Source organism: Platalea leucorodia, assembly GCF_965183815.1.
Source record: "Platalea leucorodia genome assembly, chromosome: 3".
In the NCBI taxonomy this organism is placed as follows: domain Eukaryota; kingdom Metazoa; phylum Chordata; class Aves; order Pelecaniformes; family Threskiornithidae; genus Platalea; species Platalea leucorodia.
This window is the reverse complement of record NC_138825.1, coordinates 78,382,510-78,403,842: the sequence shown is the minus strand read 5'-3', so window position 1 is coordinate 78,403,842 and position 21,333 is coordinate 78,382,510. Positions and strand designations below refer to the sequence as shown.

General features: G+C 44.6%; 2 protein-coding genes across 5 annotated transcripts; one reads left to right on the top strand and one right to left on the bottom strand.

Annotated features, from left to right (window-relative positions):
* Positions 1 to 653: 653 nt before the first annotated feature.
* On the bottom strand, positions 654 to 3,848 carry CD24 (CD24 molecule). The gene is made up of 2 exons (XM_082306741.1): positions 3,727 to 3,848; positions 654 to 989 (listed from the first exon to the last, which is right to left on the bottom strand). Exons 1-2 carry the CDS (start codon positions 3,793 to 3,795, stop codon positions 804 to 806), a joined length of 255 nt encoding a protein of 84 aa, XP_082162867.1. The 5' UTR covers positions 3,796 to 3,848; the 3' UTR covers positions 654 to 803.
* An 11,866-nt stretch (positions 3,849 to 15,714) lies between these two features.
* On the top strand, positions 15,715 to 20,159 carry MTRES1 (mitochondrial transcription rescue factor 1). 4 transcript variants are annotated; one of them, XM_082306265.1, is made up of 4 exons: positions 15,715 to 15,804; positions 17,287 to 17,722; positions 18,556 to 18,628; positions 19,711 to 20,159. In XM_082306265.1, the coding sequence occupies exons 2-4, from the start codon at positions 17,295 to 17,297 to the stop codon at positions 19,885 to 19,887; spliced, it is 678 nt and encodes a 225-aa protein (XP_082162391.1). In that variant the 5' UTR covers positions 15,715 to 15,804; positions 17,287 to 17,294; the 3' UTR covers positions 19,888 to 20,159. The 4 variants fall into 4 exon arrangements, with proteins under 4 accessions (XP_082162391.1, XP_082162392.1, XP_082162393.1 ...); XM_082306266.1 differs by lacking the exon at positions 15,715 to 15,804 and adding an exon at positions 16,053 to 16,239; XM_082306267.1 differs by lacking the exon at positions 15,715 to 15,804 and adding an exon at positions 16,191 to 16,234.
* Positions 20,160 to 21,333: the final 1,174 nt, after the last annotated feature.

Sequence of the window (21,333 nt, the reverse complement as noted above, 5' to 3'; positions counted from 1 at the left end):
ACATACGGTTTAATATACAAACAATTTAAATAAAATGTCAAATTCAAATTCCCACTGTAAATAATTCAACTCTTATGAAAACTGGTGGGTTTTAGCTATTTCAAAACTAGCCCTGCCTGGCTAGCCCTTTGGTCAGGACTCAGAAGTTAAGTAAGAGGATTCTTACAAAAAATTGGTATTCTATTTTAGCCTTGTAACAATTTCATACAAATGAAATCTAGAAGAAACCCTTTTCACTGATATTTTTTCTTTTGAATACATCCTGCTACCCATAGGTTATAACCATATAGGCTGTGTGAGAAACAGAACGACTTGAGCTTTTCTGTGTTTTCTAGTGGTTCTATGAGCCTATTGACTTTAACAAATTTAAATGGCAAATAAAATCTCTTCAAGTCCTTATTCTGAATGGTAGATAAACCCTCTAGCCTTTTTTCTTGGTGGAGTGTTATCATCCATCCTTATTGTAAGATACTGCATTTCTTCTCAGCTTTAACTCAGGGGTTGTCAATACTGTCTCTTTTTGCTTCCATCTTGTTTTTCGAATTCCAACTCATTTGGTGAAAGAGCTCGTCGTTGTACCTCCTTGCTGAAGTCGGTCTTTTCACACTGGTCAGCTTTGGAAAGTCAGAATACTGAGTGCTTCTCTAGGTCAGACTGGTACTAATTTGAGTATGGAGTGGAACAAAGCTGGTTTGATGTAGAGTTTGGACTGATTTGTTTTCATGCTGGGTCGGAGATCTAGCCATCTCAGATGGTTCAGGAAACTGGGTGGGGAGTGGTAGCCATTTCCATGCCAGAGTCTCTTAACAGCAAAAATACAGAAGAGAAACTGAGAGAATGAAAAGAAGACTTGTGGTTGAGTGAAGGGAATTTCCATGTCCCTGAGGGGTGGTATTGTTCACTGAATTTGTGACAGTTGACAGAGAAATGGAACTTGCTGAAGAATTGTTTGAAGGTGTCGGACTTGTTCCATTGGGATCGCAGTAGATCTAGAATGCAAGGGGGGGGGGAAATAACAAAAAGGAGTTTTTGGGGGGGTTTTTTGTTTGTTTTTTAAATCAGAAGACAAATTAGTAGTAATGAACAACGTATAGCACCACTTAGTCACAATACTCAAGATACGATACACACAATTGCTCGTGCGTCTCACTGTGCAGTTAAGGACAAAGACATTTTGAATTGCATGCATGGGATTTGTTAAACAAATAAATCTTACATTTTTCTAAATGTTTTCCTGTTGTTACATAACTATCACTTTATCAAAACCCTGCACTAAAACGAAAGTTAGAGAAGTAGGTTTCAAAAAACCTCACACCAAAAAAAATGCAAATGTAATGGTATGCAATGACAAATCTTAGGATAAAAAAAAAAAAAAAGACTTTCAGACAACTGCATGAATTCATTGTCTTTGCAGACTAAGCCACAAACAAAAGTATGAACAAACAACAGTAAAGAACCTATTGGTACTGGTTCTGGGCTGGTTTGGAGATTCCTTTCAAGCAATGGTGGGGCTTATGTGAGTGGACCTGATATTTCAGCCTCTCTTGTCTCCTGTCTTTCTGTGGCAGTACTGAACTGCAGAACTTAACCCAATGGAACTATACTGATTAAACCGTAACCTATCAGCATGCTAGAGCATACAAATAGGAAATGCAGTGGAAAGAGCATGTAATATTAGCAAATTTAAAAAATGCTGACAGAAAGCAAAATAAAAAAATACAATTTTCCCCCCATAACTCTACATTATAGGATCAGAACATAAAAATTTGCACCCTATGTAACTTCAGTATCAAGCTATTTCCTACACATGCACTGGAAAACTTTCAAAGCTAAGCTAATGTGTTCTTTTCTTCCAGTGAAAAAAAAAAAAAGGCATGTGATACACAAGGATGAAAAGCAAGGGCAAGAATCACATATCTGCTCCCCAAAAATGAGCACAGTTTAGCAAGCTTGGCTTCAGCTCTGTGGCAGCAAACTGTATTATACCAGAGCCTTCTGGTAAGCTCTGATGGAGTTAGCTGAAGTAAAAACAAATGTCTTCTTTTAAACAAGAGCAGTTAGTTTAATGAATAATACTCTCCATAAAAGGTGTCCTTATTGTCTCATATTTCTAGTGCTGCTGAGAAAATTAATTTTCTTTACCAGAAAAAAAATAATTATAGTCCCTCAATGCTGAAGCCATGAAGTCAATGTTAAATTTATTAGAAAATTGCATGAGCATTTTCTTTAATTATTTTCTACTGGAAAAAAAAAAAAGCACATCATAGAAAAATATCAGGATAGCGCAAAGTTTCTGGTAGTTGGGGATTTTTGGCAATCAGTAACATGCTGGAAGCAATTCAGGACTGCGGGATAAAAATCACTGTGTGGAAGTTTCTGCTGAAACCAGTCCGAAAGTGATCAATAATGAGTTGCAGAGTTAATAACCTACAAGCTGGATACGAGGCAAGTCCCAACCCACCCTGGAATTTTTTCAGTCTTCATACAAAGTCTCCACTGCTGTTTCACACTTGGTTATATTTTTAAGGTTTTCTTAGTTTTAAACAGAAAACCTAGTTTCTGGATTTTTTTTTTTTGTGGAAGAGGAAGGGCTTAAGAGCCAAGATCCACAACATCATGGTAGACTGGACCCCAGACAGATCTTCTCAACGAGCATGTGCCAAGTGCTGGTAACCCAAAGGGCCTGATCCTGCTCTCATCACTGCCAAGGGCAAGACCCCACTGAGCGCAATGGAGAAGGGATAATGCCTTTCCTTACAAAAAAGGCGGGGGGGGAGAATATTTAAAACCATCTCCAGCAATCCCTTTGCTGTTTATTTTTATGATATTGTGTTATTGACCCTTTTCAAAAGGTGGTCTCTCGGAAGAGCACATCGATGCGTATCTGGGGGCCCCGCCTGGCTTGCCTGCTTCCAGAAAGACAAATCACTACGGCACTGGTTTCCTTCGCACCAAGGGTGCGACTCGGCCAGCCCAGCAGCAGGAGGCTGCCGCCTTCGCTTCAAGCCCCCAGAGCTCCCACTCCTGCCATGACCCGGGCCCGAGGACCGGACCCAAAGCCCCACACGCTTCGGGGGGGGTTCAGACCCCGCTCTCGCTGCCCTCCAGCTGTAAAACTCGGAGCTAAGTCGGGTTTGCGGGGATCGTTCCCCTTCTTTTCGGCGGGGGAATGAACGCTCCTCCTCCGCCACTCACGCCACGGCTCCGCGGCCTTCCCTCGAGGATCCCACGGGAAGGCAGGCGGCGAACTCCAGCTCCAGTTTTGTTAATCTGCCCGGGGTAACCCACGGCACCGCCGCCCCGGGGCGCTGGGCTCGTCCCCGCCGCCCGCCCGAGCCCGTCCCTGCCCCCGTCCCCCGGAGGGCTGCGGGCCGAGCCCACCCGCAGGCGGCGCGGCGCCTCCTCCGCCGGGGCTGCCCGGGCTCGCTTCCCTCGCCCCGCCGCCGTCGCCCCGGGGCGGAGGCAGAGGAGCCGCCCTCCGCCCGGCGGGGCGCCACGGCGGGCTCCGGGCGGCGAGATGGCGGCAGCAGCCCTAACGGCCAGGCGCCCAACGGCCACCCGCCCCACGGCTCCTCAGGAGAAACCCGCCCCTCCTGAGGCGACCGCCGCGGCTGCGGGGCGCCGTCGCGGGTGGGGAGGCCGAGGGAGGGTCTCGGCGCGGCTGCTCTCCCGTCCCTCGCATCTCGGGCCGGCGGTAGGGAAGCGCCGAGCCGCTCCGGGGCTCACCTGCGTGGGGAGGAGGAGGGCCAAGAGCAGGAGCCCCAGGCCGAGCCGCGCCGCCAGCGCCGTCCCCATGCCCGTCTGCTGCTGCTGTCCCGCTGCTGTTGCTGCCGCTGCCGCTGCTCCTGCCGCTGTGGCTGCGGGCGAGAGGGATGCGCCGCTCCGCCGCGCCCGGCCTTTTTATGGCAGCGCGGGCTCCCGTGACGCCCCGCCGCCGCCTTCCCCCGCCCCCTCCCCACACCTCCGCTCCCGCCCTCCACGTCCGCCGCCCCGCCAGTGGCTGCCCCTCGCCTCGGCCCCCGTCCCCGCTCCCCGGGGGGCTCCGCTTCCCCTCGGCCAGCCGGGCGGCGGGGGCAGCTGCTGCGAGGTGCTGCTGGCCGCCCTTCGGCAGAGCCGGGGGTTTTGTTTCCCCCCGCCGAGGTCCTGGGGGCGGCGGTGCCTTTGTCTGGCGCCGGCGTCGCGTTCTGGCACTGAGGGACTGGCGCAGGGCTGCAGAGGTTGAGTTGCCGTCACTCTGGAGAAACGCTTACGTTTATAAAAACATCAGGCTTTTTTATTAATTAAAAAAAAAAAATCAAATCATGGGTGAGAGAAGGACAGGTAAAGAAGGCTGTATGCATTTCCAAATGATGGGAACGGTGGGTAAAAGGCGGAGGAGTTAAGATCCCATCCTGCTCAGAGCTGCCTTGCCACTAGTGCTCAGGCTTCAGACCACAGGTTGCAATTTCAAGCACTCTTTGGATCTAAATATTTTATTATTACCATTATTTCTTAAAGAGTAGGATAGCTGCATAACAAGTGGAACAGAAGGTTCTTCCAGTTGTACCCTGTGCATATGTAAGGTTCTAGCTTCTGTATATTGTATTATATTGTATGTCTTCCCTTAATAGCCTGAAGATGGATTGTGCCAGCGCCTCACCAAATCAGTCAGGTATCTCAGTGTACAGACAAATTAACAAAAATAGTCGGTGTCCACTTCATAAACTACAAAAAGAGACGCTGCTGTGCTGATTTTATTGTGACAAAGCGGTTACTTCCATTTAAAAGAAGAGGAGCATGCCCTGTTCGCTCAGACTAATCAATGGATTTTAAAATTGTATATGTTCGTGTTTATCTCAGAACAAAGTGTGAGAAGATACCCACGTTCAGCACTGCGTAACTCATTTGCCATCCCCAGGGGCAGGATTGCTTTTCAGAGTTTTCGAGGGCACTGCTAGGACTCGGTCCTGACGCACAGGAGACATGGAGACGTGCTGCAGAACTGGATGCTGGGACTTGTGTTAAGCAAAATACATAATTCTAAACCCAGTCCCACACTGGTTGCTTCGGAATGCCTGACAAAGCTATAGTTATTTTGTTTTTCCAGGAACAAAGGCATTTTGCAAGCTGTACCACCCAAGATATCAATCCTTATTCTATACCAAGATGAAAGATCTTCTCAGAGGTACACTAAGCCTGAAGCACTCTTGAAGTAATATTTCCCTGTTTTTTATACATCCCTGATCACAGCCAGAGTCCAGTTCCTAAGTATTAGAGGCATAGTCTACCTGTAGAGTAACTACGGGAATAGTCATCAAATTGAGGGTCTTATGTCTCTGAATATTTGCTGGTTGTCTGCTGAAAGCTGAAGCTGAAGGTTACCAGAAGATGGGTTTGTCTGCTCAAAGCTGAAGCTGAAGGTTACCAGAAGATGGGTTTTCGTCATTACAGAGATATAAGAAAAGAAAAAAGGAAACTATGATTGACTTAAAATAAAAGAGGGGTGACAGAGCTGAAAACTTCCCTATTACTATTTTTCCTTGCAAAGAGTTTGCTTTAGTTGTCACAGTTAAATGAAATCACAAACGGGAGGGAAGGTCACCTTTTCACTCGGTAGACATGCCTAACGCTACAGAAAAGTGGAATTCCCTGTGAGAAAAGTCATGTGAATCACAGCAATAAAGTGAGGGCTCACGCTATTCTGACACCAGATCCCCTGGAGGGGATGCGAAAGGAAGGGGATCCAGTTCGGGCTCTACAATAGCCAAAGCGAAGAATATTCTAGTGTAAAGCTGACAGAGATGGTTTCCATTATAATCTCTCCCGCCTTGTTTGGGAGAAAAGGAAGCGATACAGCTGTTGCATGATCCCGTAGGGATCATAACTGGCTGTTGCAGGTTAAAGCGGCAGCTGGGGCACGGTAATGTCAAAGCTGGGACAGACGAGAATGAGGGAATAACTATCAGACGGCCTTTCCCATTCTCCCTACCCAGTGCATCTTACCTGAGGTCTGGAACTGCGTCTGTAAAAAATGAGGATGACGCACAGTTCCTGTAAGGTGACATGAACCAACACAGCATTATACAACTGCTAATTATTATTATATAGTGTATCGCGCTTTTGGCATTTTAACAAGTTTCAGTGTAAATGGGGATATCTTTCTTTTTGCTAAAAATATCATAAAGTCTGTTCCTTTCTTTATTCAAAAATAAAGAAAAATAGAGAGGTTTTAAAATATTTGGCAGAAATGATAAATTACTGAAATAAAACTATGCTAAGTTTATGTTCTGAGGCCAAAAAACATGCCTTTCTGAAATATTCCTGAAACACTAATGCAAATAAGGAAATGTACTGGCAGCAAGGGAGAAGCGCTGAAAATATTTTAAGCCCAAGGTTTTCTTTGAAACTTTTGTCATTGGGAATTATAATTATAATGCCTACGCTCCATTTAAATTTCTACAACCAACTCTCCCCATTCAGGAAAGCTGCAATATTCTTGATTCCTCCTGAACACATAAATCACCTGCACTCCAAATTCCAAAATCTTTACTTTTTTCAGCTGAAGTCTATCATGAAGTCTGCAAAAGATGTATCTGAGCAGAGACCAGGACCCAACATACGGATTTTTCTACGAGGCAAGAAACACTGTAATTGATTTGAGAACGGTACAAAGTGAAGCACTGCTATCTGGTGGCCAAAAGGCACTTCTGATTTTTTCTGTCAGAAAAGACAATATACTCTCTCAATCAACCATCCTTTGATAGCAGTGTGCTCTAAGAGCTTTAATGATGCTGAGATATGGTGTTAAATAGTATTGTTAAATCCCTGTTGTTCTGCTTCTTTATTTTTTTCTAGGTCAGAATGGTACTCAGCACCTCTCCCAGTCAGATACATAATATGTGATGAGAAAGCTTAACAAAGAGAAGGGAGAAACCTACTTTGATCTTTTGGGTTAAATGTAAGTTCATCTGTATATTCCGCCGGTGACTTTTAAGTTGATTGGACGGTACAATAGGCATAACTTTCAATCTAGTGATCAGAAGCAAAACTTGTGCTGCTTTGTATAATGCATTAGCAAACAAGATTAGCTAAAATGACTGGCAGAAAAAAAAATTAATCATCTATAAAAGGAAACAGAGAAGTAGTCTCCAAGACATGTAAGTAATGTATTTAAATTTGGACAAGGTTTAGCAAAATAGGTGTAGCCAGAGCATTGAGTGGAATTCATGAGAACTAATTTTGACTTAACCATTAATTTACTCTTGCCTTTTAGCTGCCAATCTTGATCCATCTAAACTTAAGTATTTTAGGAGCATCAATTGCCAATGAAAATCACTGGATCCTGTGCTTCAAAGGACAACTTTGAAGAGAGAAATCCAGCTTTGCAGTGTGTATCGACTAGCCTGTATATGCTGATCTATGCTGACATCATCTGGTGATAAGTTTCTTTGATGTCCATTTTTGCCGTATGGATTTTGCCTTGAGAAACTCACAGGTCAATATTTTCTAATATATAGGAACGCTATCTTTTCGTAAGCTAGGCTGGCCCTTGTTTTGCTACTTGTTTAGTGGAAAGGACCTATCTTGCAGCAGCATCAAAGCTCCAGCCATGTAATCAAAATTTGCCAGCTTTTCTGAAGCACTCTTCCTTACAGTTGCACATTCACTATCATTGCAGAACAAGATTGAAAAACTGATGGGAGCTGGCTGGTTGAAACTGATTTTAGACAACTGGACAAAGCTGTTTGGCATGTATCGTGGGTAAGAACTTGGCATAGATATTGAGGATTACATTCCCTCTTCCAGTGGATGGTTTATATTAAATTTGTGTTAGTAGAGCTTTTAACGGAAGGCATGATTGGTGGTACTGTAAATCTCCACTTGGTAATAAATGTTGATTGGATTCAGCTACGCATGTCTTCAGACATGGGCCTTGCTGCCATGATCCAGACCCTCCTTACACCAGGATTCCATCAGCGCCACTGTTTCCCTTCTATGTTGATCTGAGGCAAAAAGCACCGGGCTGCTTAATTAGAGGTATATAGTTATGGAAGTGAACAAAGCCATGATTTCCAGCCCTGGAATCATAAGCCTGGAAGTTTGAGCAGAAGTGAAACTGTGATTCCAGAAATAGTCTCAAGAAGAAATGTTTAGGAGTTGCTGCCCTAACACCCACGGATCTTTTGACTTCTGGGCAGACTTCAAGAGATGATGTCAGCTTACACAATTAGGTGTGGCTTCAGATCTGCTTGAGAGCACACTTTTCTCCCTAAGTCAAACAAACTCTTGGGTGACATCAATACAAACAAATTAAATGGTAGCAGAGCCTGTTCTTGGGCCTTGAGGCCAACTGACATGTCTGGCCATGTCCATACTATTAAACTCTCCTGGCCTCCAGAAAATGGAGGCTGAATCTAAACTGCCTATTGGTAGGTCGTTGTCCCTGGCCTGGGCCAACCCCTGCATCATGCTTAAGAAGTGTTTGGGATCATGCTACCTGGTATGGGGCAAAATCAGGACAGGGCTTTCCTTCAACTCATGAGGCATAATGTCAGATAACAGGTCTACAGAAATGAAGAAGTAAAAATGATCAAAGGTCATTTTCTCCGTCTTCTGATTTGAGGCAGGTTTAAACATAATTCTCAGACAAAAACAGTGAAGGGTATTCCACAGCCCATAGGCCTCCAGTTTCTTTGCCAAACTATATTTGCAGAATATTTCTCTTAATACAAAGTCTTCTTTGCTGCAAATTTAAAGTAATGATTTATTACATCACCATAGTAAAGCGCACAGATAATAATGACGGGCAGATTTGTAACAAAGTGTTTACCAGTTGAAAAGATATCAAGCACTTTGTATTGAGAGGAGGAAGGAAGGGTCGCGTGACAGCAGCTGTGTACGTCTAAGTGAGTCTCCCTGGAAACCCTTGATAGATGATGAAGGGAAATCAGTGCTTCTATGATGTAATTCATCTCATTTCAACATAGACATCTGAAACAGATTCATCACATCCTGGAGATGCCTGCCTCTCCTCACTGACTATCAAAAGAGTGTAGATGATTAGCTCAGATGTTTGCCACTATATTTTCCCTTATTTTGAGGAACAGGTTCAGTTCCTTCAACCTTTCTTCACAGGATTTCTATGCATTTTTTGTTGCTTTCCTTTGTGCTTTCTCAAATCTGTCTTCATTAGATCATGCTGGCCAAAGTAGCACGCTCTACTCAAGCTGAGAGTTCAGCATTCAACAGCTCTGTTGATGCAGCTTAGAAAGAAATTTGTTTGTCTTTTTTGCAGCAGCAGCTTCATAATGTTTGTGGTCTCATGCAATTTTGAGATTCTCTTGCTCCATTTCTTGAACAATAGTGCAATGTTAGCACTTTTACCATCTCCTTGAATTTTCCTTCTATGATACGACTTATTACTAATTGCACTTAGCACAACCAAGTTCTTCTCACCATTAGCTTGAGCGCTAGCTCTCTAAGTCTGTGATTTCTCCCATTGGATATGATATTCTGCATTGCCTCTCTTACCAGTGGATGAAAAGTTAGTTATCCTGATATTATACTACTACTTCATTCTGCCTCTTTCCAAACAAATGAAAAAATGTTCACTGAAAATCTCTGCATCCTTGTTAGTCAGTTTAATCATTATCATTAGTTTACAACTGTTGGGATTTCTTCTATCGCTGACACATTTCAAGACCTATGTTTTTAGCCCTGCGTACCAAGCATTTTTTTCTGGTAACAGTGGAAGTCTTTATCTTCTCTTGAGCAGTGTTGAAAATCTGTATCTTGCAATTTGAATCTAGTATTCTTCCATTCCCTTTTTTGTTTGTTATTGTTTGCTTATTTTTTATCTTTACTTACTGCCTTCTCTTTGCCACTAGACAGGGCAGATTTTTACCCACTGTTATCAAAAAGACACTCTGTATGAAAAGGAAGGTGCCTTACGGAGCAGTCAGTTTCAGGATTCATTCCTAGTCACAGCTGCTGCATGGCATCCTGAAAGGCTTATTCTTTTGTAACCTTTTCTGGATAATTTCTAGTTTGAGTATGGGACAGGCAGAGATAACAGAGTAATGAAAATGAACCATGAAGAAACATGATAAACAGAAACAGAGAAAGTTGGAACTGTTCATCTTAGAAGACAAAATAAGAACTAATATGATTAAAAGGTGTGTAAATGGACAAGTTCTAGAAGGCAGATCAGCTCTTCTTCCCATTTCATAATAGAAAAAGGGACCAGTCTAGGACTTTAAAAGATGAACTGCTGAAAGGAAATAAGTATCATGTATCACTAAGAGTGTTAAAGCTTCATCTATCTTTTAGATGGTGAACTCTTGTCACAGGGTATCATTAAGCAAGGTGCAGAGAAGGAGTGGACATGTAGTGATGAGAACATCCAGAGTTTAAATAGCAAGTGTTGCAAGGACACACTTCCCTAGGAGACAGATCATCCCAGATCTTCCTACTATGTGATTTACACATCTTTTATACCTCTGCAGCTGGACACTGTGAAAGGACGAGACAACCCTGACACCAAGCAATGTGATTATTCTGACATTCTATCCCTCCCTATTGCACCCTTATTTATATTCTTTCTTTTTTTATATCAAAGGTGTATTGAAACCTGCAGATAAATTTTTCTTTCCTAAAGCAGTAATGTTTATAAATGCTAATCAAGGCAACTTTGTCCCTTAGCCACAATCAAAGCTGAAGTACTTTGAACAGCTTTTTTTCTGCTTTTAAAAGCAAATCTGACACAAAACGTAATTTAAAACAAAAGAAAACTTTAATTGTACACAGATGGAGGAACAATCGAAATTTCCTCATTGGAAATTAATTATGTTAGCCTTGCATGTGTATATCTTGAATTAGTTACTATCAATTAGAGAAGAGAACATTATATTCTAAATAGTAAAGCCATTAATCTGAGGAGAATACAGAGGAAACACAGAAGTAAACAAATAATTCAAACTAATTAACATTTGCTCATGAAATGTGTAGTTTTATGGCTAATAAGTAAGGTTCAAATAACAAATGCTTAATTGATTGCTTTTCCTTTTTATTGCATTTGCCACCCGCTGTTAGCGGTAGCTAGATAAATCCTAGAGCAGCAACCAAAACGGGCAGGACCTGAGCATGTTCACTACAGAATGAATGAAAGTCTGAAAGCCTGGCTTAGGAAACGGTATATTAACCTTTCCTACAAAAAATTATTGTGTTTTAGACAACTGGCAAACAAGAAAGTGAGGGGAAAACAAACAAACAAATCTAATTGCAAACCTCTCATCAAACTGGGGAGTTGAAGAATTAGCAGTGAAACTGCAGAGCCTTTAATCTCCGAGTAGCTGGATTGAATACCAGGCTGACTGAAGGAAGTTACTCACTGTTTTCCTCCCATTTACTTAACCACTGATGTAACACCGATTTTCACTGGCAAGGCATCTATGTATTTCTGGTTTAGGTGGGTCGCCATGCTTTGACTTGTTAGGGTGGCCTTTATCAGCTTCTTTAGTGCTGGTCAGAGCAGTCTGCACTGCCCACCGCCATTTTCTTTCTCATTATGGCTCGACGTGGCCTTCTACTGTAAAAGAGAATAGGCAGACAAAAGCCAAAGTAGTCAGGCAGTGAAAAGATTGGGGATTAAAAAAAAAAAGAATGTTACTTTATCAAGTGCCTATATCTCCATCACTTAAAGAAATATAAAACAATACTTGAAACTCACCCAGCTTACCTTACTCATCTAATTATCCATCTATAATGTCTAAGATGAGTTTACAAGGAACAAGTAGGCTGCAAGCAAAGGTGCTTTGTGAGATCTCGCTCACTTCTGGATTCTCTGTGCAGGACGCCAGTGTGGCTGCAGGAAAAAGGGACGGAAGTTAATCGTGCAGTTGTTATTGCAAGAGATGAAACGGCAACGCAAAGAGTTGGTAAGGAGAGAGAGACAGAGCTAAGTTTCAGTGCACATGGGGGCTGGAGACATTAAAGGTACCCTAAAGAGAATGAAAACAATGTTTTATAGTAAAAATGGCACAGTAGATGATACGGGTAAATGTGTGAGAAAGGGAAACCAGTTTAGAGCAGTGTGCCAACTGAAAAGGCAGCACTGGAAGGGCTAGAAAAGGAGCTTCTGCTGCGTGAAAGATTAGTTTTCAGAGATGGGCTTTAGAGAAAGAGATGGTAGGATTTTTTGGTCACAGACTGGATGCAAGCAACAAGCTAGAGGAATTGCCTCCAGACTATGGACTAAGAAAAAAGAACATTTAAGAAATTACAACAGGCGTGACACTGGAAGAGGTGAATTAGCAGCAAGGGCGCTTTAGTGCATTATTCAAATGAATAAGGACAAACTTAAAGGCGATGCTTACACGGGGACACTGTGTTTTCCCAGGCTGCATAAATATGCATAGAACACAGCCCAGTCACCTTCTTGGTACACCTTGAAATAAGCAGCGTAATTTAAAAGGCCTGTGGTTCCAGCAAGCCAAATCTGCAGTGACAAGTAATCTGGCGAGATGTGCATTGCAGAATGTTAGTCAGAGCTACTCACCGGGCTAGAATGGCAACATGGTGCTCTTGCCTGTATTTTGAGATGCAACGAGTGTCAGCAAATCTACTGCTGTCACTTGACCGACCTTGCAGGAAAATAAAGGTAACAAAAAACCCTAGGCAGTGGGGAGGGAATTCCCGGTTACAAATTCCAACATACAGGTCAAAAGCTGATAAGAATTTTCTCTCTGATCTGTCAAAACTAAAAGACTAATCCCCTTATGAGTGAATATCATAGGGAGTATATTGAAATACACAAAGTGAAAACCGTAAACAAGAGAGGAATTATCCTTCCTAGACAGGAGATGACTCCACTGAAAAAAAATGAAGCAATTCTATGAGAATAGCGATGGCAAGAAGGATACATCTTGGTCAGACTAACTGCTCACCCAGACTTCAAAAGGATACACAGACCACCACTAATCTGCCGGACATGAATGATCACTGTTTCTTACCAAAGCTGAAGCTTAAGGAACATCCTCGTTAGATATACGTGTGACCAGCCTGCGTTTGAGCCAAGCCTCCGGAGGGCACAGCCGGAGCTTGAGGCAGCTGTGAGCGGGAGCTATTCACTGCCATCTAATGGTAAACTGGAAGAAGAGAAAAATCAGACTGGTCTTCACCCCGTCGGAACGTTTTCGTTATAATTACAGTTTGATATAATTAAAGTAGGACTAATGAATATTAACTTCATTTTTGCCTTTTTGGTCATTAAAAAATGCACTTAGTGACCCAGGCTGGGAGTTGCCAAGACCTCACACAACCGGACTACAAATCTTAAAGTCGAGGGCTCTCATGGCCCTTCTTACTCTGTGGCGTGGAGGGAATCTGATGACAAGGAGACCCGTGCAACACTGAAGTTCCTCTGCAGTCCAGGGCTGAATGAATCCTGACAAAAACCTTGGTAAGGATCTGCTTTCGTGACTGAGACGTAATAGTAGCATGATGTACCTTCTAACTAGTACAACTAGAACGGTCGCCCATGTAGCTGGACTAGGAAATGAAGCAAGCATGACAGAGGTGATGTCTCTGGTTGGTGTTGCACAATGATGAGATAAATCAGATGCATGATGCCTATTTGTGACATCCAAGTTACATTTCCCCTACGACTGGAGAGGGACCTGTCTGAGTGCCACACTATTAACCTTCTGCAAACTGTACGACCTGCAGGAAAGGATACCGAGTGGTGAAGTGATCACTTTCTGGTTTTGTAAGATGCCACTGTATCATTATATTTGAAGAATATAAAAGACAGAGTGACTTCCGGCATGTTCTTTACCTTGCCTTTCAATATGAAGGTGCAATAAAGATGTATAATGCCAGACTAAGCTAGAAAGGCACTAATACTTACATCTTTGCTTACTAAGAGTAAGTTATCTTCACCCTTAGCAAAGTTAGAACATGACTTTAATCCCACGTGAGACAAATCAAATTCTAAGAGCTCTGAAAAGAACGGGGTATATGCAAAGCTAGGTTTGGGGGCTTTTTGTTGGGTTTTGTGTGTGGGTTTTTTCCCCCATAGAGGAGGTAGCATTTCTGCTTAGAGAATCCCCACTGTTCAGACATTCATTTTCTGTTCTGACTCACTATGTGCCACTATGAATGCAAGAAAGTTCCTTTTACCAACTTTTTTTCCCCTCAATAAGGATGAATGGATATTTTAAGGCATATGGGGGAAAACGGCTAAAAAGCTAACAGCTATATTCTCAACAGAAATTGGTCAGAATCTCACAGAACTGGGCACTGGAACATTCAAAATCCATAAAGACATAAAGATGTTCACAGCTTCCTTCCCAGGGAGGTTTCTAAGGAAGGCAGATAGCTTTGCCAAGGAACTGCTCTGTTACAAAATATCCCTGACATAAAAACTTCTCATTCAAACGTTTTATGATGAAGTTTATACAGATGTAAAATTAAGCAATCACTTGTAATGCCTGTGCTAATTGCACAGCTGCTGCACAGCAGCTCCACAGTTATATCACTTGCCATATTTGCTGATAATTTTCCAAGGGAGGATTGGTCTGTCAGGTGAGGTGACGGGCATTTTAAAGTAGAACTTCAAAGTTAAGGAGCTCTTCCATCTGCCAGAATTACCCTGAACGTTGTACAGCCACTTACATCAGGGCAAGGTGCTGCCAGTCTGATGGTGTTGCATTTCGTACCCATTTTGTATGGACACAGAGGATTCCCCAAACACTGAGCCATCGGAGCATTCAGAAGCAGCAAGAGAGGTGCGGTTGGTGCATGGCAGAGGGAGAGCTGGGAGAAGGCAGAAGGAGGGATGGACCTCTCCTGGTTCCTGAGCTCCAAAGAGAAGGGGTTATGGATTACCACCGCTAACGGAGATGTGGAGTGAAAGAGGGAGACATAATGTGAAGGCAAGTAACAAAGATAAGGACGGGGGAACCCAGGCCACAATGGGATTTGGATTAGATTGTCATCGTGGCCAAGCCTTTCAAATGAATCTGTGGTCAGGAAACTTTAGCATCTGCTGGAGGCATTTCCCCAGTGAGGGATTTCCACCGTTTTCTGTTGTGGGCATGTGGGCAGAGCCCGAGGGGCCGAAAACACCGGTTGGCCCTTGGCAATGAGGTCCAGGAGGCTTGGTCTCGTAGAGGTAAAATACATCAACAGGTATTGCAAAGGGGAAGTCAGCGGTGTGTAAAATCAAACCGACATTAAGAGCATTAACGTAATTCCTCCCGGGCGCTTTGCCTGTGAGATCTGGAGATCAGCAGGGGCGAGGAGGGAGGGAAAGCCCTGCTGCCGAGGCACCCCCGCGGGCAAACCCGCCGTCTGCCGCCAAACCAGCGGGCACGGAGAAAGAGCTCGCTGGACAAAATAACGATGGGGGAAATGATAACGGGAAACAGCTCGGACAAATCTGGGGGCGGCGGGGAGGCCGGCGGAGGAGGCGCTGGGAGCTCCCCCCGGGGACCTCCCGCCCCGGGGCTGAGGAGGGGGCGGCAGGGAAGCCGCTTCAGCCCGCCGCCTCCCGCCGCCTCCCAGCTCCCCCCGGCCGCCGCTCCCGAACCGCCTCCGAAGCCCTGCCGCGCCGGCGGGCACGGAGGGCGCCGAAACGGAGAGGCGCCTCCGCTCCCTGCCCTCACCGTCCCGCCCCGGGGCGGGGAACCCCCCGCCCGCAGCCGGCCCGCCGGGCCCCGGCAGAGGGCGCCGAGCCCGGGCTGAGGCGGCTCCGCCTCCGGCCTGCGAGCGGCGGCGCGGGGACGGCAGCGGCAGGCCCGGGCCCGAGGCGCCTGGAGGACGCAGGTAACGGCGCCTCGGCCGCGGCCCGCTGCGCCCCGGGCCTCGCCGCGCCTCCCCTCCGGCGGGGGCGGGCAGCGGCGGGCCCCGCCGCGGCTCCGAGGTCGCGGGGGCCGGCGTGGTTCCCCCGGGCGGCGGGGGTGGGCGGCGGCCAGGCCTGCGCGCCGCGGCCTCCGCTGGGGGCAGCGGCCGGAGTAAGCCGGCGCTCCCCGGGCCCTCCGTCCGCGGCCCCAGGGGCGGCTCAGGGACCGGCCCCGGGGCGGGGGATCTGCGGGCGTTGTCCTGGCTGCGTGCTTTTGAACGGGCTTCCAGCCTCCGGCAGCGTGCGGCCTTGGCGGGGGGAGCCTGTCCCCGTCCGGGCCGCGGGAGGGGAAGGGGCCGCCCTGGCAGGGGCTGCCCCGCCGCCGCTGGCTCCCGCCGGCCAGCGCCGGGCAAAGTAAGGTGGAGCACTAAAAACAAGCAATAATAATTGTTTACGCATTCAAATAACTGTTCGAGGAATTTGCCCCCGAACTGAGGAGAGGCGCAAGTCTTATGTGAGGATTGCACCGTCCTAAATTTGTACGGCAAATAATTGCCCTCATTGATCGGGGCTTTTTCCCAACCACAAGAAAAACCCCTCGTTCAGATTTCGGCAGAGTTCACTTGGGTGCAGGGAAACAAACTCCAGTCTCATGAAGTCTCACGTGTTTCTACACGTATAAGACCATAATAAAAGCCAGTGCTCCACCTAGCTAGGAAGGACTGTAAATCAATTTCTAAGAGTGGTGAAAGACATCTGGGGTTTTTTTGGGGTGTTTCCACCTACTTGTCCCGGGTTAGAGATGGCTCCAGAAGGGAGCCGTGCCGGGGAGCTTGCACGCGAGGCTGTTCTTGCTGGCGTCGGTGCTGTTGCAGTACATGGAGCAGTGTTATTTCTCCTCAACTCTGCCATGGTGCTGTTTGCCATTTGGAGAAACGGGGGGGAACGTTGTGCAGCATTCTGCCATGCAGGAGTGTTGTGGTCTGAGCAGAGACCAAAGTTAAGCAGCTTTCGACTCTGCTGGGTTTACTTGCTCGCGGTATTGAGCAAGCTGCTTTTATTGAGACTAAGTCATTATAAATGTAGGTCTCCCTGTGCTTTTTATGACATAGTTAACTTCGTTTCTGTGTCTTTTGTGAATTGTATTTCAGATGTAGGGAGGAAAATGCCACAAATATGTTTGGACAGTTAATATGAAACGTCAGAAAAGGAATTATGAACGGTGTACTCCACTGGGGTTTTTAGTGTTTGTTTTTCTGGTGTTTTAGCTCTTTGTAGTGGTGGACAGTGTATGAGAAAGGCAGAACATAAAGCCAGTACAGCCTTGTGCTTTTAGATGATGCATTGCTCTATAGGGAACTAGGTAATCATTTTTTTGTAGTTACTCTTACGCCATACCTGTGGAAATCCTTCCAATAGTCAAAGCAGTTGCTCATTTTTACACATGAATGTTTGTTTTATTTTAGGGTATGCTATGACTGGCTTCAGACTCCCCATCACTACTTTTAGAAAACTAAATGTCTGGTTTGGACTGTGGGAGAAATTCCCCTCTAATAAACTGTATCTCTCGTGGAGGAGAAGCATATTCTGTAGCTGTCAAGCAAGCACAGTAAACTACAGAAGATGTTTCAGCTTTTCCCCAGTACAACTCTGTGCACTAAGACTTTCTCCAGAGCATATCTCGGTACTTTCTCTGCGGAACAAAAGCAACAAAAGCTCTAAAAGGAACAGACAAACCGTACAAGAAGAGGAAGAAGAGGATGAAGATGAAGAGGAAAGCAATTTGGAAGATGAATTTGAAAATGATCCCAACATAGTAAAAGATTACAAGGATCTTGAAAAAGTAGTGCAGTCTCTTCGATATGATGTGATCATGAAAGCTGGTCTAGACATTGCAAGAAAGTAAGTATGGAAGAAACAACTTGCTAAAGAGAAAGATGTCATGTATCTAAAAGTTTAGTTTTGATACCCTTTTATTGCTGGAATAACTCAGTATTTGGGATTTCTTTTGGTGTAGCTGTTTTGACTGTCTAAAAATATGTTTTGGATGTATGGGTGTTCTTGTTTGTTCTACCTGATCTCCCTTAAAACAGCCTGCTTTCTGCTTTTTGCTGTCTGCAGTATTTCTAAGATTGCTGAGGAGGCATTTTCTATCAATTACTATTTATTTAAAGTGAAGAAACCACAAAATACTCTACTAAGTAATACAAAAAGATCTAACTTGAGATTGAGGGAGTAAAATAATACTTAATGACTGTAGAAATAGGTGAGGGTAAGTATAAACTTAACAAACTAGGTCAACCAGGTAAATCTGCACTCTATAAATATATCGCAACGTTTGATCTAACGCAACCTACAGAAGCCTTATATTGCAATGTTGTTAGAACAGAATATTAGTATAACTTGATCACTTAAAAATTATTAAACTGGCTGGTGCAGGAAAGGGGCCATTACTCCTTGGTATACAGGAGACAGGTCTTTAGAAACGGCTTTTTCTTGCTTGCACCTGTGGCACAGAGCAACTATAGTCTATTATTTCATTTCATATCTATGAAAGACTTTTTCTTTACTTCCAGTTCAAGTCTGTCCTGACCTTTAAAGGTATCCTTTATGTGCAAATTAGAGCTGTGGAAATGTGCCTTGCACATGAATGTTGTTCTTGTGTATCTGCAAAGAAACAATTGCATTTGGTCTGCTGCACACTGTAAATGCAATAAAACCTTGTTTTTCTTCAGTAAAGTAGAAGATGCATTCTACAATAATGAACTCAGGCTGAATGGAGAAAAACTATGGAAGAAAAGTAGAACTGTAAGACTTTTTAAAATTTAAATCTTTTAATACAGTACAAGAAAATAACTAAGGCATGACCTCTTCTCCCTCCTTTTACTTGGGTCAGAAGAGCTAACCACTAAATCGCTCCGCAAAGGTGAATGAATAGCATGGCTAACACCGCTTCCAGCTTTGTGTGTGTGACCAGTTCCCTGGGTAAGACATTATTCCCTAAGGCAGACAAGAGCTGTGTGGTGTGAGAGAGTAAAAACTGAGGCTGAAAGGCAGGTGGCAGCAAGGACAGAGCTTTGCAAGTTGCTGAAGGAACTGCTGAGAGATGTGAGGTTGATGGAGTAGGAATGATTAAATCTTGGTGGAGCAGGCACACGATTAAAGAAAGTTTGATGATGGAAAGGGATTGAAACTGAGGTAGCTCAGGAAAGGTTATTGTACCGGTAACAGAGCACACAGGAACACGGTTAGGAGAAGAGCCGGAAGGGTTGCAGGCCACACTGTTTGACAACAGAGCTCAGCAGAACGGTGACAAACGTACTTCTACCCACCCTTTATGTGAGGGTGATCCCAGGTGGTGGTTACTGTCATCAAAGGGCAATAAGAAGAGAAGTTAAAATTCCTGATCCCCTAAAGTTAAGGCTGGTTTTTGAGAGGCATACTGCTTCTGTGACTTTTGAAAGAAGCACAAGCAGTTGACCAGCATTCTGTTCTTTAAAACACTTTAAACTGTTTTAAAGGCAGGAGGGAGAGCTTTGCATTTTGCTGGTTTGTGTTGTCTGTGTTGATACAAAAAGATTGGCAGGAAAGACCCTTCAGGAAAAAACTACGTTACACGTTTTTCACAGAGTTAGGTGTCGGTTGTAGAACAGGAAGGGTAAAGCTCTTGGCAGAGGAGGCCATGAGACGTTTCATTGCTTATTGCCAGGGCTTTCCTAGAAGTTCATAGCTAGAGGGTCCATAATGGGTCTAGTATTGCCTGCCCTCCTCCTCCTGTGAGACAGAGTAAATGGAAAGAAAGGAACAACACTGAAATTGGACATAGACTGCGGGGATTTGGTTTCCCCAGGGAGTGTTTATAATCACTCATCTTCTCTTTCTGTTTCCAGGTGAAAGCTGGTGACACGCTGGATCTCATAGTAGGTGAAGATAAAGAAACAGGAACTGCTGTAGTTATGCGGGTAGCCTTAAAAAAAGTATCTAACAAAACTGAAAGTGAAAAATACAAAGTAATTTTGAGGCGTTGGAAAAACTTAAAAGTGCCCAAACAAGATGTGCTTAAGTAACAGTGGCTTGCATGTGGCAGCATAAGATTTTTGCAGAAAACCATATTTGTTGTTAATATGAATTTTGGTTAAACAAAATTACAGTACCCTTTTTTAAGGGCTTGTCTCAGAATGTTTTCTCCCTCTGCTGTGTACATCAATATTCATGCAATAAGCCTGTCACTTTTTGCTGTTAGTTTTCTTTCATGATACTGTGGGATAAAAGATCCAACCCTTACATTTCCAGGCAGTTTCCTTACAGATGTTACAAATAATGAACCAATAAAGACTAATTTGATCACTGTTTAATTGCTGTCTAATTTTGTTAATCAGAAAGGTTACATGAAAGCTGACATCACAACAAGCAGAACTGCTTTCTTAGTTTCCTCTCTAGATTCGTGAGATAGTTAGGGATAATAGGGATAAAAACCCCAACTATGTAAAATTGCTTCCTTTTTCATTATCAGTTTGATCTTGGTTAACAATACCAACTTTGTGCTTATATACACCGCTGCTAGACCAAGAATACAGAAGGATACTGATCGCAGCTGCGTATTTCTAAGCAGGAAACGTCACGGTGACAGAGAATGAATCATGGCAGCGATACTCTGCTCCCCTGGAGAAGGCAGATCGGTGAGGAGATGCGTGTCGTACTGCTGACTTTTACCGTTGAAGTAACCGCGCAGAGGACAGTGAAATCTCAGTTTGTAACATACTCATTTCAGGTGGCATTTAAGAGAGTATTTAATACTTAGGTGGTGTAAAGATCTCAGCAAAGGTCAGCCCATACTGTGATGAAAAGCTCATGTCTGTATTGCTACAGGAAAATACTGTCGCTTAGGGCAGGCATCTCAGGAGTCACCTCTCGCACTTGTAATGTTGAACATACCCTTCTCCCAACGCAAGCAACTTGTTGGATGGAACTGCGGTGCAAACAGGATTTTTATTCTGTTTATATATGTTCAGGCAGCCGCATGCAGGTGTGTGTCTACAGGAAAGCTGGCCAGTAGGAGCAGGTAGCTACTGTTCACCCAGTCCATGCTCTGCTCCCTGCCTGGTCTGGAGAGCCCAGAGGGAAGAAGATAGCCCAGAAGAGGCAGCAGGAGCGTATTCCAGGACCCTAAATGGGCAGGCAAGAAGCCGTTGCTCACAAAGCAAACCTAGCGCTCTGGTTAAGCATCAGGCTATCAGGTACACGTAAAAGCTCTGGTAAAGTGACGACTGGATTTCCGCTGCAGAAGCTGTCTGGGAGGCGAGAGGAACGGTGCTCCCCTGGCTAGGAGCGTGTGGGAGCCGCTGGGCTCAGCTGCCAACAGCTACTCGATGACTGCGTTTAAGCAGGCTGTGCCCTGCTGCTGTCCACGGCCTTGGAAGTGGTGGCTGCTGAGTGCGGGATTTAAAATAAGTTTTAGCTTTCTTCAGGCATAGCTACGAATCTGTGCTGTTTTGGGCTTTTTTTTTTTTAAT